Source organism: Dipodomys merriami, unplaced genomic scaffold, assembly GCF_024711535.1.
Source record: "Dipodomys merriami isolate MVZ:Mamm:240054 unplaced genomic scaffold, mDipMer1.0.p SCAF_2, whole genome shotgun sequence".
Lineage (NCBI taxonomy): Eukaryota > Metazoa > Chordata > Mammalia > Rodentia > Heteromyidae > Dipodomys > Dipodomys merriami.
In genome coordinates this window covers 117,989,594-118,003,913 of record NW_027203381.1, presented here as the reverse complement: position 1 = coordinate 118,003,913, position 14,320 = coordinate 117,989,594, and the positions used below count along the sequence as shown (strand labels likewise).

At 46.3% G+C, this 14,320-nt stretch overlaps 1 protein-coding gene across 7 annotated transcripts in view; it reads left to right on the top strand.

Annotated features, from left to right (window-relative positions):
* Erg (ETS transcription factor ERG) overlaps positions 1 to 14,320 on the top strand; it is a 236,736-nt gene that overhangs the window by 138,059 nt on the left and 84,357 nt on the right. The window contains exon 1 of one of the 7 annotated variants that reach the window (XM_070030686.1): positions 7,618 to 7,742. The exons of 5 other annotated variants lie outside the window; for them this stretch is intronic. In XM_070030686.1, coding sequence (XP_069886787.1) covers positions 7,725 to 7,742 — 18 coding nt within the window. In that variant the 5' untranslated portion in view covers positions 7,618 to 7,724. Of the gene's footprint in view, positions 1 to 7,617; positions 7,743 to 7,805; positions 8,303 to 14,320 lie in introns of those variants that run through there. One more of the 7 variants, XM_070030689.1, reaches the window with a different exon arrangement.

The window sequence follows — 14,320 nt, the reverse complement described above, 5'->3', positions numbered from 1 at the left end:
CGAAGAGGGACTTCCAGCGCCCTCTTGTGGCAAGGTTCCCCGCATCGCATCGGTTAGTCCCGCCAAAGGTCTGGCTTCTGGCTGGCGAATAAATGGATTTGGGCCACAGGTAGTTGATGCCTAAAATTCTCCAGGCAGGGATATTTTTGTCGTTGTAAATAGAGGACGAGAATAGCATCAACCAGGCACAACAGGAAAACCATGATCTGTCCTCTAGACCATCGCAGGCAGGACATTGGGGAAGAAGCAAGCCTCTGTAAAAGAGGCTGACCCCTCAGCCCCCCTTTCCAGCCCCCCTCTCCAGCCCCCCTCTCCACGGCCCAGCCCACACCCACGGAGTGCAGAAGACAACACACGAGCCCAGCACTCAGCCTCCATCCAGCTCCGGCCTTTATCCAAACAGGATGGAGCAGTGCTGATGTGGGTGAACTGGAGAAGGACGGCTCTCCCTGGACGTCAGCCGCTGGCATCCCGTGGGTCCTGCCTGTGGGCAGGGGAGGGGGGAGGTGGCTGTAAAGCAGAGCAGGGAGGGAGTTCACTGGGCACCTACAGGGGCCTCGAGGGCCTAGCATGGGGATAATCCTGACAGCGACACATGAATTTAGGGATAATGTTTTTTTTCTGACTTGGCTTCATCCTTCCTTCCTTGGTGGTACTGAGGTTCTTACTCAAGCCTCTGCTTGGAGTACTCTGCACCTTGACCCATACCTCCAGCTTTACTGATATGTCAGATGAGGTCTTGTCTACAGGTGGCCTGGACCCTGATGCTCCTATTTATAGCTTCTCAAGTGGTTGGGAGCTCAGGTGCATGCTAGCATTTATTTGTTGAGATGACAGGGGGAGGGTGTCTCATGAGCATTCCATGCATGGTGACCTCAAATTGCCATCCTCCTGACTTCTGTCTCCCAGTAGCTGGGATGCTGGGCATCTCATGGGGAAGATGTGCTGTTTTCTTATTTCAGCCTCCCCATTAGCATGCACTCATGCAAATAATGGATTTCCTTGGGACATTTTTCATCTGTGGATAGAAAGTGCTTTGGCATGCCCCTCTCCTGTCCCCTCCCCCACACTGGATGCCATCTTCCTCCCAAAAAAGTACCGACTCTCCTGTCATGCCTATTTTAAAATCTAGTTTCAAGATAAGAGAAAAAATGCATATTTGACTTTCTAACTCTGACTTACTTTTCTTAAGATGATGATTTGATCTATAGTTGGCATCCTTTTTCCTGCACCTGACATTATTTCCTCCCTTTTGATGGCTGAATAATACTCCATTTTCTTATTAATTTCTCTTATGCTTGGCACCTAGGTTGATTCCATTACTTGCCTATTGGCGCCTGTTGCCACCGCAAACGTGGGTGTATGCTGGCTGATGTATGCTGGCTTTAAAAAACATATTAGCATCTATTAATTGTACTTGGGGGATTTATTGCAATATTTCCACACATGTGTACACTGGACCCTCTTTCCTTCTAAAATAGAATTCAAGAGGTTTCATTTTGTTCTCAGGCGTGGATATAAAGTGCTCAGACCATAGTCTGCCTCACTCACGCTCCTCTTCCTGCTATAGCTGGTACCCACCGTGTTCTACGGCCTGCCATTCATTTCTTTTTAAATTTACATGTGCAAATTTTAATCAGGTTACTTTATTATTATTTTTTCTCTCTCTTTCTCTTCTCTCCCCTGGCCCTTTCTTCTTGTGCTGGTCCTGGGGCTTGAACTCAGGATCTGAATGCTGTCCCTGAGCTTTTTCATTCAAGGTTAACGCTGTACTCCTCCAGCCTGGCCTTCTGAGTAGCTGGGATTATGGACGCGAGCAGCAGGCACTCTGCTCTCTTTTACTGCTCTCTTTTTCCCCATCTCCCCACACCTGCTGTTCAGGGGCTCTCAGTGAAATTCCTCACCCACAGATGCCATGCATCTCCATGTGCTCCCTCCCATTCTTCTCTTCCACGCTTCATCCCTCCAAACAGTCCCCCAGTTATAATCATGCTCCATATTAATAAACTTTCAAAAAGCCATTTAAACTTCTGATGACTGGTAAAGACTGAAGTTAATTCCATCAGCCCCAGATAACGTCTTCAAGGTGCCCGTAGGTGTGGGCCCTCAAATTTGGTGCCTTTCGGGCAGACCAGGTCTTGAGCTAGCCAGCAATGGAAGGACGACTCTAGATAGCACCTGCGCTCACACGCCCCGTGACACCGTTAATGACCTGGACATGCGCGTTGTGTCCACAGATTGCAACCATGGGCGTGATCACTGAATCAGGAAATTTACAAGTTGTTTTAATGTTTTAAGGTAAACTCTTGTGTCAGAGTAATTCCTCTCCTCTCTGCTGGGGGACCCCGACGTTGGTTTGGTCTCCCCCACGCTGAGGGGTTGCCGGTCAGGGAGGAGCCAGGTTGGCCTGTGCTGGAGCGGGTGTGGGCTGTTTGTGCAATTGGGCTTCTTGAAACCGTTGCTTCACTGCAGTCCACGTAGAACTGAACCGGAATGAAGGAAGTTGCAACGGGGGTGTTGAGAAGTTGAGGATTTAGTAATGTGATAACAATTTCCTCGGGTTAGATTAGTTCAAATCAACCCCAAAGCCGAAGAACAAATGAACCACTCAGAGAAAGTGTTGAAGCAATAGCTATTTAAGTTGTAATTGGACTGTTTCTTAATAAGCAGCTGGAGATTGACACACACACACACACACACACACACACACACACACACACACTCTCTCTCTCTCTCTCACCCAGTGGCATGACAGCAGTCCTTAGCCAGAGTGGAGCCGGAGACCTTGAGCCCTGAGCATGCTGGGAGCCACACGTGCTCTCCAGCAAGTTCTCCATTGACAGAGGCGGAATGAAGTTCCTCTGCCAGCAAGCTGTAGTTTTCCATTGTGGGGCAGCTGCAGATGCGTGATTCTTATCTCCAGGCCCAGGCACGTCCCTGGCAGAAATCCCTGGGCCATCCTTCTTGTGATGCTCTCCTGAACACCCTGAACACCCTGCATTTTTAACATCTGTGTGTCATCTTAGGGACAATGTACAGCATTTTTCTCCTATTGTTTTGCCCTCAAGAAGCCTGGATTATGTCACGGGTCAGCTCCAGGCTCTGAGTTTCTCGAGTGTGGAATTCGGGTGGACTGACGTGGGCATCTCTGTGGCTGGGATGGGGGCGGTGGGTGAGGGGAGATCTGCCCCCTCCTCAGTGAACGTTGTGTTCCTGGCACAGGCAGGGCAGACTGTGGTGTCCAGAGCATGGATTGATGTCAGTTGGGCTGATGGCCCCCTCAAAACCCAGGAGTGCCTCCTAGCCCGTGTGCGCTTTGATGAGCGATTCTGTCTCATTGCTGACAGATGTGTGCACGTTTTCAAGTGTGCACACAAAGGCCATGGGACTGAGGGGTGCACGTGCCACGCGTTCCGTAGAACATGCCTGCGTCTTTCACATTTTCACAAAAAACAAGACAGGCCACTTGAACTCTATATCGATTACATTAAAATAGCGTTTATGCTTCTTACAAGTTGTTTTGAAAGTACAAGTGAAAGAATGGAGGAGGGAAAAGCAAGGGAGAAAACTTTACCTGTAGTATTCTGGTGTAGAACCAACTAGTGTTTTTATTTCGCTTTTCCTTTGTAACTACATAGGTCTGTCAGAATTTCTCCTTTGGAAGGGGATATGTGTGTGTGTGTATGTACGTGCGTACACGCACGTGTGTGCAAGGGTACGTGTACCAGTCCAAGGGCCTGACTCAGGGCCTGGGCATTATTTCTGAGCTTTTATGCTCAAAGTTGGCACTTTCCCATTTGAGCCACAGCTCCAATTTCAACTTTTTGGAAGTTTATTGGCGATAAGCATCTCACGATCTTTCTTGGTGGGCTGGCTTTGAACTGTGATCTTCAGGTCTCAGCCTCTTGAGTAGTTAGGATTACAGGTATGAGCCACCAGCGCCGGCCTTTTCTTTGATTTTAAATTCACCAGGCAGAGCAGTTTTCCGTGTGCCTGAGCAATCCATCTTCTGTGGTGCTGTCGGCGGCAGCGTGTGCCTGTAACGGTGGTGGGGGGAGGAGTTAGGTCACGGTTCTCCCGTTGAGACGTTCCCTCGTTTCGCCGTGATCATGTACATCATTTCCTAGAGCTGCATCACCAGTGAGCCCCAGCCCACTCCCTTCCCCCCATTCTCCACAGGCAAGGGCAGGAGGAGGCAGCCAGGAACTCCGGCTGAGCCTTCAGGAAACACAAACGCATGGCTCTCCAACAAATTCCTGGTTGGGCTGCTTTCATTGTTCCAGTCCGCCGATGGTCTTTGTGTTGACCCTTCTTTCCCTTGCTGTGTGGAGTACACTACGAACAGACTTGGGAAGGGATTTGGTGAATTCCTGGTGATCTTGTGATACATATCGGCCAGCGGGAATTTATTCACCATGCCATCCACAGGCCATCCTCCCCCTTCCCCCCAATGTGGGCCATTTTGGTCCAGCTCGCTGCCCTGTATGTCAAAGGCAGCAAACAGGACCCTGTCCTGCTAGGATCCGGTTGGAACGGTCCCAGAGTGGAGGCCATCTGCTCCATTGTCCCCATATCAGACCTGCTGGGCTGAGGGGCAGCTCTGGTGGACAGGCACTCCACCCTGGTCGCCGGGGCGCAGACTCTGGGTGACAGTCTAGGAAGGACGGAGTGACTGGCCTTCAGCTGAGTCTCCCTAGGGGCTAATTATCAGCGGTACCTCAGGCTACCAGGGGCCAATTGTATTGTTTTTCTTTTATTAAAAAAAACCTTTATCATTAAATATTCAGCAATTACCCAACTGGAGCCCTGATATGATAGTGTCGACATTAGAAATTATTCTTTGAAGATGAAAGAAGTCCTGGAAGTGTTTGTCCTTAGAAATCAGGGAGATTAAAATGACAAACCAAAAAACCAAAATAAGGAAGGCTTCTGTTCTTAAAGTTTTTTTAGCCGGGTACCAATGGCTCACGCCTATCATCCTAGCTACTCAGGAGGCTGAGATCTGAGGATCTTGGTTCAAAGCCAGCAGGCAGGAAAGTTTGTGAGAGACTTATCTCCAATAAACCACTAGAAAACTGGAAGTGGTGCTGTGGCTCAAGTGGTAGAGCTCCCGCCTTGTGCTGAAGAGCTGAGGGACAGCACCCAGGCCCAGAGTTCAAGCCCCACGACCGACCAAAAAAAAAAAGTTTAAAAAATTTAATATGGTTTATATCATGATCCCAACATTACCATTCCATCTGATCATGCTGTATATTTTCAAAGATACTGTGTATAGATAAAATCATTAGGGAAGACACCAAAGGATAGCATCAAGTTTCTTTTTATGAGTACCCAAGCCTGGAAGTTAGTGTCTAATAAAACAGTATTTTATTAGCTGAAGGATAAAGATGCACATATGATACATAAATATGGGAGTAAGAAAACACCTAGATTTGAGAGATATAAAGCAAAGAATTATATATATGTAACAAGGTAACCAGCAAAAGGGCTGCAAGGCTATGTTGCCTTGTCACTAGTAAGTTTGTGAGCTTGTCACTGTGAGTTTGGAAGTATTTTGAGAATGAAGGTGCCTTAGTGTGTCACTATCAACTGTTGGATTTGGGTTGGGCAAGAACTAGGAAGTCAAGGGCAGATTGTCAACCATGCTGAAGCCCTTGTACTGGGCACAGGTCGGGGCTGGGTCAAGGAGCACAGGTCAGGCTAGGTCAGAACCAGGACATAGCAGAGAGGCTGCACCATGCACAGCTTCTGCCTGGCTGTTTGCTTACTAGGGGGCTCATCTTGTGTAAAGCCAGGCTCTGGCCACAGTGCGCTGCCAGGTTCCTGCTTAATGGAGTTGTTGCTGTTTTACTCTGTCTTATGGAGCGCAAGAGGCCTTTTTTTTTTTTTTGGTTGTGGGTCTTGAACTCTGGACCTGGCCGCTGTCCCTCAGCTCTTCAGTTCAAAGCTAGCACCCTACCACTTGAGCCAAAGCATCACTTCCGTTTTTTTGTTTTTTGTTTTGCTTATGTGGAGCTGAAGAATCGAACCCAGGGCCTCATGCATGCGAGGCAAGCACTCTACCACTGAGCCAACCTCCCAGACCCTCAAGAGGTCTTTTAAGTTTTTTTTTTTTTTAATTCTTCTTAGCACTCCTGAATTCTGGTGGAAGCTGCCCAGATAAAACAACTCAAGACTTTGAAATTCTAGGGAAAGCACAGTTTTAATCAGCTGGCCATCTTATTCATTGTTCAGAGATGAAAAGAGCGGAAATCAACACATGTAGGTGCTGAGAACTTACCAGGTTCAGACCTTTAGACAGAGTGAGAGTTCTTACGGTATGGTTTTTCTTTCTTCTTCTTTTTTAACTAAAGGTAAAAGTTGCATTTAGTGAGTTAATTAATTGTTATTTCTTGTTTCGGTGGTACTGGGGTTTGAACTCAGATCACTGCCTTTGCTTGGCAGTGCCCTTTTGCTTTCTTCTGTTTTACCTTCTCCTTCTTTCTCTTCTTGCTGCTACCACCTCTTCCTCCTTTCTCTCTTCCTTTTCCTAAACCATCTGTCCCAACACAAGGGAATGTGACAGGGGGCGATAAAGACAGAGAAAGAGCCCTGACACAGGCCCAAAGTCTGAACAAACACTGAACCCGTCACTAACCACCCACCTCTGCCACCCTTCCCCGCTGAGACCGCACCTCTGTACAGGTCCCGCGCTCTTGTGGCTGCATTCACATGGTATTTCTTCCAGAGAACGAGTAATTTCCTGCCAATGAGTAATAAAAGGCCTACAATCCTCTAAGGATGGCTGGGCCTGCACTGGCTCCACTTCCTTGAAGAAGGACACAGCCCCCTGGCCCTGACCTTGCAGCTGGTGCACTTACTGAGTGTGGCTCGAACTTCCACTCTGGCTGGCCAGACGGCTTTGGGATCCGTCCCATCTCTATTTTGTCCGATGGGATCCGCTCGCTCACTGGCATTCTAAAATAGTTGTGTTTTTTGGTCCTACAGAGAAATATTCAAAAGCAAGATGTTGACAGGTTTGTTAATTTTAAAAAAAATGTTTTTTTTTTAGGTTACTTTGATTCTAGATTCTGAGTTCTCAACTCATTAAAAAAAAATTCATGGAGCAAGCATGCCTTTGGAAGGACAAGATGGAGTGCTTCTAGAATGTTCGGTTAAGAGGTCCAATGATGAAGACTGATCAGAAGTAGCCAGCAAATGGCCTTATTGCTCATGACCGCAATGTGGTCACATGAAAGGAGGGCTGAGTGTCCCTCGAGGGGAAGGTAACTGGGGGCTTCTGTCCTGGCCCGGCGGCATTTCTGGGGAGAAGTGGGCTGAAAGGGCTGGCGCCCAGGCTGCGGTAGTGCTGAGCAGAGTCCCCCATCTGTGTCCTCTGTGTCTGCTGTAGCGTGTCAACCCCCGCCACCTGCTGTGACAGCCCACTTCCAGGCAATTGGTACCTTTTTTTAAAAAAAAAATGAAAAAAATCTCTTGGCCACATATCATCAAGAAAAACAACATTGTTTTCAGAGGCTCTTATCTCTCCACTCCCAAATATCCTGTTTCTTCGGGCTGGGCAGCCAGGACCAATAGAAACCTCTTCCTGCCATTGGCTGACTTCATTTCCCAGACTTAGCACAATCTCATCCGCTCTAAACAACCTCATCAAAACTACTTTCTGGTCAGAGAGAAGCAATAATTATTATTAACATTTATTAACGATCAATAAACTTGATTGCATTATGGCCAGCACTATTAAGGTAAGAAGAGGGTTTCTTTACGTTTGACCAAATCTTGTTCTTCTTGCGCTTTCTTTGGCTTCCTTTATCAAGGCAGATAAGTTAGGGTTGGGCAACACCCCCTACCACAATAGAGGACAACAAGATTTCCTTTGCACTGCCTAGTAAATTTCCTTTTTCCTACTCCAACCATCCGCAAGGCTTAAAAACTTCAAACTCAGAAAAAAATGGGGGTTTCTAAATTCACTGTTGAGGGTTGTGGATTATTTCTCAAAGGCTTGGTGGAGCGCTTCTGAGTTTTCAGATTCTTTTCTTCTCCTTAATGGTACCAAGACACGGTTCTGATCCAAGGCCACAGCGTTCAGAGGCTGGAGGGCAGGGGCCTGGGAACAGACGGGCCGGCCTGTGTTGAACGTTCGGATGCTCTTCAGAGAATCCCTAGGCCAGGAAGCCCAGCCGGTCCCCGTGGATGGGAAGAGACACTCCGCATATAGCCATTGCCGCTGGGACATGGCAAACGCTGGCTTGATTTGTGGGACCGCCATGCTGAGAACGGAGCTTTCTTATAACTCAAAACGGTGGTAACTTGGGGTGTTGGCATGCTGTTGATCTGTTAATAAAAATACCTACTCCTCTTCGAGCTGTAAGATCTTTTTCCTGGAGATGTTGGGTTTGGGAAGCAGTAGCCAGTCGGTTCTCTGTGCTCTGGCGAGTTTGCTTGTGGATGGTTGTAGTGGATGCTACAGGGAGTTTAGCACAGAGGTAAATCCTTCTAGGGCTAATTGTTGGAAATGAAGCCACAGTAAAAATAAAAAACCTAGGCAACAGCTGAGAGGGTGAGGGGGTGGCTCTGTACTCTAACACCTTCCAGGCCACCAGGCCTCGGCAATATTGACAGAAATGAGAAAAATGAAGCAGATCTTCAGAGGAGGAAAAGGAAGGTGGTATTTGTTGTGTGACTTTAGTTTTTGTGTTGTTTTGTTTTACTTGGTCAAAGTAAGAGGCATTTATTCAGTCATGTCAAGGATTCCGTTAATTTGAAAAGCTTAGGAAAATTCAGCTTTACCCAGACTTGAGCCCTTGTGTTTTAAAAGCTCTTCTTTGAGTGGGTATTTTTGTTATTTGAAATGTTTGTAATGGAGACTAGAAGAGACTCGCCGTGTTTTAGAAGTTCTGCTGAGTTTCTACCCCGCTGTGTGTGTTTGGACATCTATTACAAAATTCATGTGGGGATTTACCTTTCATTGGCTTCAAGGCTTGGAGTCTATTAAAATATAGTTATTGCACAACTACAATGATTAATTATAACTACAACTACTAATAAAATACAATTGTGATAGTAGGAGACTTTAAAATTGCAAATTTGTAGGATGCTGCTTTCAGCTAAAAGAGTAGACATTATTTGAGTTTATGACCCCAAATGCAGTCCCCTTTGTTCTTAGTTTTGGTCTTAATTATACATGTATTTCATGACAATTAGATCCAATATTCTTTGTCAATCTGGAAAGCTCATTTAGGTATCCCAAACGAATCAGTGCATGGCAGGGCACCGGCATTATAGAGTGTTCCTTTAGCAGGGCGGGGGGCAGTGTGTGAAACTCTGTTTAATTTGAAACATATATCCATGAAGACATGTTTGTGTTTTTTTTTTTTTTGAAGTTTGAGTGTGCTATGGTTCTCCCAATCCGTTTTGGAGAAAGAGTTGAAACTTGTGAAGTTGAAACTTGTGAAGTCTGCTGGCCTTGATTTCATGGTTTATGACAGTGCGTTGCATGTGGATGGCACGTCTCCCCAGTGAACATTTAAGTGACTTCAAGTGAATTCTTTAAGAACTTTCTGTAAAAATAGCCTCTCTTTATACGCGACTTCCTTGAAGACATGTTTCGGTGTGGTTTCCTGAGCAAAGTAATGAGGTGATTTTACAGCCTTGTTGAGAGAGTGGAAAAAGGAGACCCTGGATCAGTTGACTACAGTTTTAATTATGTTCATGAGAAGCTCAAATTAGCATGAGGAAAATTACAGCTGTCTGGGGAAATTAGGGAGCATCCCTCCCTCCCCGCCTCCCCCAAGTTCACATCTGAAATGCACTCTGTGTTTTGGACTTTTCCAGTAAATAAAGCCATTAGTCCATTAGGCATCAGATCCTCTAGATTTGTGAGGTGGGTTCTCTGTGTCTGTGTGGGATAGGTTTTTTTTCCTTTCTTGTATTAGTGTTTGTAAGACCCTGTGAACCACTTGACAAGTGAGCTGTTCCTATTCAGGCTTGTTGACGCTTTCTGCCAGTTACCTTCGCTCAGGTTGGAATGAGGAACACCGTGTTTTCACTTTGAACACGTAAAAGCAATTTGAGGAGTTTTAGGTTTATCATGGACAAATTTTAGGATCTGATGAAGGATTCTAGTAACGGCTTGGAAAGACGCAGGCCCGGGTCCCTGGCAGTGGGACACTCACAGTGTTTGCTCCTTGCTATATGCTCCGTGCTCTGTTGACCCTGCGACCTTGCTGGGCTTCCCTGCAGAACAGCAGGGGGCTGGCCGGCAGACCCTGCCTCTGCTCCCAGGCCTGTGTGAGCCCTCTCTCCCCTGGCTTCAGTTAGGAAGCCACTCTCAGGCATTCCTGACCCCCCTTGTAATGCTCACCATTTGGAAATGTAATGAAGCCAGGGATCATCTGCAGTCTATGACCTTTAAATGCATCAAAGGACGGGTAGTGGAAATGCTGCTCTATACTCCGACCCAGTGATGGAAGCACCATGGCTTAGGCCTGACGCCTGGGGCCTAGAGCTTAGAACGTCGTTGTTAAGTTGGAGTGCAGCAGTGATTTTTCCCTGGCCACAGACACCCTGATAGGAAGGACAGGAGGGAAGGCTTCTCAGACAGCGGGCTGGGAGGAAGGGACAGGGGAGGCTCTCCATGTTACTGCTTCAACACCTCGCTTAACACAATTACTTTCCTAGAGTGCACAGGTTGGGGAGTTTGATAATTGAAGCATTGGAGTGACACGGGAGTTGGGTTTGATGAATTTAAAAACACAAAGCTTGTTTTCTCCACGTCCTGCTGAGCACACAGTGGACCCAAGGAATAGTAACGATCCTTCTCAGGGTGATGGGGGAAAAGTGAACCTCCTCCTCAGAGGATGTGATTTGGGAAATTACTACATTGTGTTATATATATAATGCAGATTATATGATATATATATATAGCTATGTAATATATATATATATATATATATATATATATATATATATATATATATATATATAAATCTACTACATCAGCCTTCTGGATGTTGGGCGGTGTGAGTGGTTTCCTTCTCGTTGCTTTGAGCAATCTGGAGACAGAGGAAGGAATGACTCCATTGTTGCTGCCCTGCTGTGTAAACCAGCAGACTCAGAGCTTTGCCTTTGTCTCAGACGGCTTGCTGCCTGCACCATTCCTTAGGAACCTAGAGGCTAAGCCTCGGGGGACTCACTCTGCATGCACGCATACCTGTATACCCCTGCTCCCCGGAGAGCACTGGGGGTGAAGGAATCTGTGCCTTCCCACCACCCCTCCCCCCAGGCACTGCAGGACCCCCATGCTCTAAGAATGTTTAGAAACAGAACCTTCTCTCCATGATCAATGGTGAAATCAAGACCTGGAAGGTGATTGTGCCACTCTGTTTTTTGTTCTTTTTTTTTTTTAAAGCTCTCTCTTTCTCGTTCTCTTGCTCTCTCATGCTCTCTCTCTAAGCTTACAAATCAATTAGACCCTCAAACCTAACCATCCGTGGTAGATTCAGGAACTCCCCTGCTGGAGGGCGACGTCCCAGGGTGACGGTGACACCCAGTGACTCGGCAGACAGTGACCGAGGGGCTTGCGGACGGGAGGCCCTCAGGGCGGCCGGCGTGGCCGGTGGAGGCGTTGTGACAGGTTCAGTGCGGCCTGCGGCGGCACACGCCAGGCCCACGAGAGCTAGGGAACATCCCCCGACTCAGGGGCAGGATGGAGGGGGCCGTGTGCACCGCCGCCCCGGGAAGCTGTGGTCACCCCCTCCTCCTCTGGCTTTGTGTGACCTCACAGGCAGCTGCAGCCCAGGGCTTGTGACCTGAGGCAAAGGACTGACGGCCCACACGCGGGCAGGGCTCACCTGGCAGGTCAGGAGGCGGGGCGGGCACAGTCCCGGCACATGGGGGGGAATCTCATCTAGCTCCCAGGCCTGGCATGGGCTGCAGCGTGGCTGCAGGAGGCCCTGTCATTGCATTGTGCTCCTGCTTCAGGTAGCAAGAGGGCTTCTGGAATTCCTCCACCGCCCTGCTTTCCCATGACTTCTGAAAAATGCGTCTTGTTGCTTTGCATATGTTATAAATTGCAAAACTTTCTCACTGTAGAGAAAATGAAGGCAAATTATGATGTCCACATACATCGTCCCAAATTCCCGTGAGCCACAGGAAGTGGCTACTGGTGTTTGGTGTGGGTCTTTCTGGTTCTATGCACTTGTTTGTTCCTCTGTATACCCAGCTGTTTTGTTTTTTCCTGTTCTTAATTTCTCTGTGTTTTACATGGAGAATAATAAGCAGAATTTTCTTTGCATCTCTTGATTTTTGTTATTACTCAGGCATAACATCAATGCTAAGCAGGACTTTATGTTTCACTGCACATCTTTCTAAAATAAATGCCAACACTTTTATAACTTGGTATTTTCTTACAGAAAAAAAGTCCTCTTCTATTTTTCTCTTGTTACATTGCAATGAACGCTCTGCTTGATTTTTTTTTTTTAATTTTACTTTGTTGGTATGGCTTTTTGGAAAGCGGACTATTGGGCCAATAAGTATATATACTCATTTTTGAAGTCTTTGCCAAATTTAATTATTTCCCATGTCACATTTTGTCATTTGTCTTCAAGGATTGACCCTGTGGCTGGAGGATCTGGAGCTCACATTGAATAGGAAAGAACACAAACTCATTTTGATTTGTATTTGCATTCATGTTTAGCACTTCATTACTTTTGAATGCAAAACTCTGGAATTTTTATTTCATTTTTATATTTTACTTTATTTTACATATATTACATCATCTTAGTTTACTTTCAGTCTCTGTTGATTTCAACTTGTGTTCTGCATATTTTCCCTCTTGAACTTTGCTGAGATGCTGTTTCAGAAACTGCAGGTTCATCTCAAGTCTCTCAGTCTTCAGTGTCTTTCTTGTCCTCTCCTTTGCCCAGTGTGTGTCTATGTGTGAGAGTGAGCACTTTGGTGTACACCAGAGTCAGAGACAGCCTGCCTTTCTCTGGACCCTCAGCAGAACTGGCTCATCATAGGGATGCAGAATATTTTGGTTAGAAAAATAAATTTTAATAAAAAATTTCAGCAGTCATAAAGAGAAAGTCATAGAATCAGAATAATACAATCATCATCAATTCCAAATGGATATTTCTCCTGGTAAAAGGAAATTAATTGCATATATTTAAATGAATATTTTGAAGATGATAGGAGAGCACTTTTGAACGGTAGCTCCTGGGCTGGTGCCTAGCAAGTGCAACGTCCTGGGTTCAATCCCCAGTACCAAAATATAAAAGACAAAAAATAAAATAAAATAAAAAGTTAGCACCACTGTAATGGCTACAAGCTACTTAGCCACGCTGTGCTAAACTCTGCTCTCAATACTCTGCTCTCAGAGGATAGCAGAGACCAAGAAACCGTTCAAGTCATACCAACCTATTAGTCTCCACCCTTTAACATCACCTGACCGCTTTTCTTCCTGTCATTTCTGTTGGCCCCAAATATTGTTACTCCCCAGACAAACATGATTTATTGAATGATGCTGCAAACATTGCATTCCTGGACGGTTACACTTAGTTCTACGTGGCTATTTGACATGATCTAGTTTTGGGTGAAAAATCCAACAAGCCACATTAGTTTTCCTCTTACGACTAATCAAAATGAAGTACTGAAAAAGTCCCAAGTGAAAAGTCTTTTGTTTAAGTGATAATTGTGTCATTTGTAAGTAGCTGTACAAAGGAGTTTCCATTCCACAGGTCAGTTTATCTGCCCAGTACGTTTTGATTGGTGATGATTCCCCCCATCTCTCCCAATTCCACCTGTCCCCTCCATTTTCCTAGTTCCATTTTGACGTATGTACATTGAATATTGGTGACTGCATTTTCCTCCTCCCATTCCTCTCTCCATTTGTCTCCCCCCCCCAACTTGGCCTCCCCCCAAATGAAAAGTTTTAGTGCCAACTCAGCCTTTTCTCAGGGACAAGGATTCTTCCCATATATGGTGTTTCTCAAGGGCACTGGTTTTGGGTGTCAGGTCAGCTGGCCATCTTGGTGTCCCCTCCCTCCCCAGTGTGTACCAACTTCCTCGCTCTGCCGCGGTGTCTCTGATGAACGTTCAGGTCAGAGTTTTCCACAGGCTTCGAAGGTCCTCACAGAGTTCAGCCTGGGAGGACCTGGGCGGTCAGCTGGTATGGGCAGATAAGTGCTCAGACGTTTCAAGAAGAAATGTAAAGAAGGCCAAGCAAAATTATTTATTTGTTAGAGTGCCAGGTGAAAATCCAAGCATAACATTAACCTTAGGGCTGTTCCTTCAAACCCTTACTGAAAACAATGCATGGAAA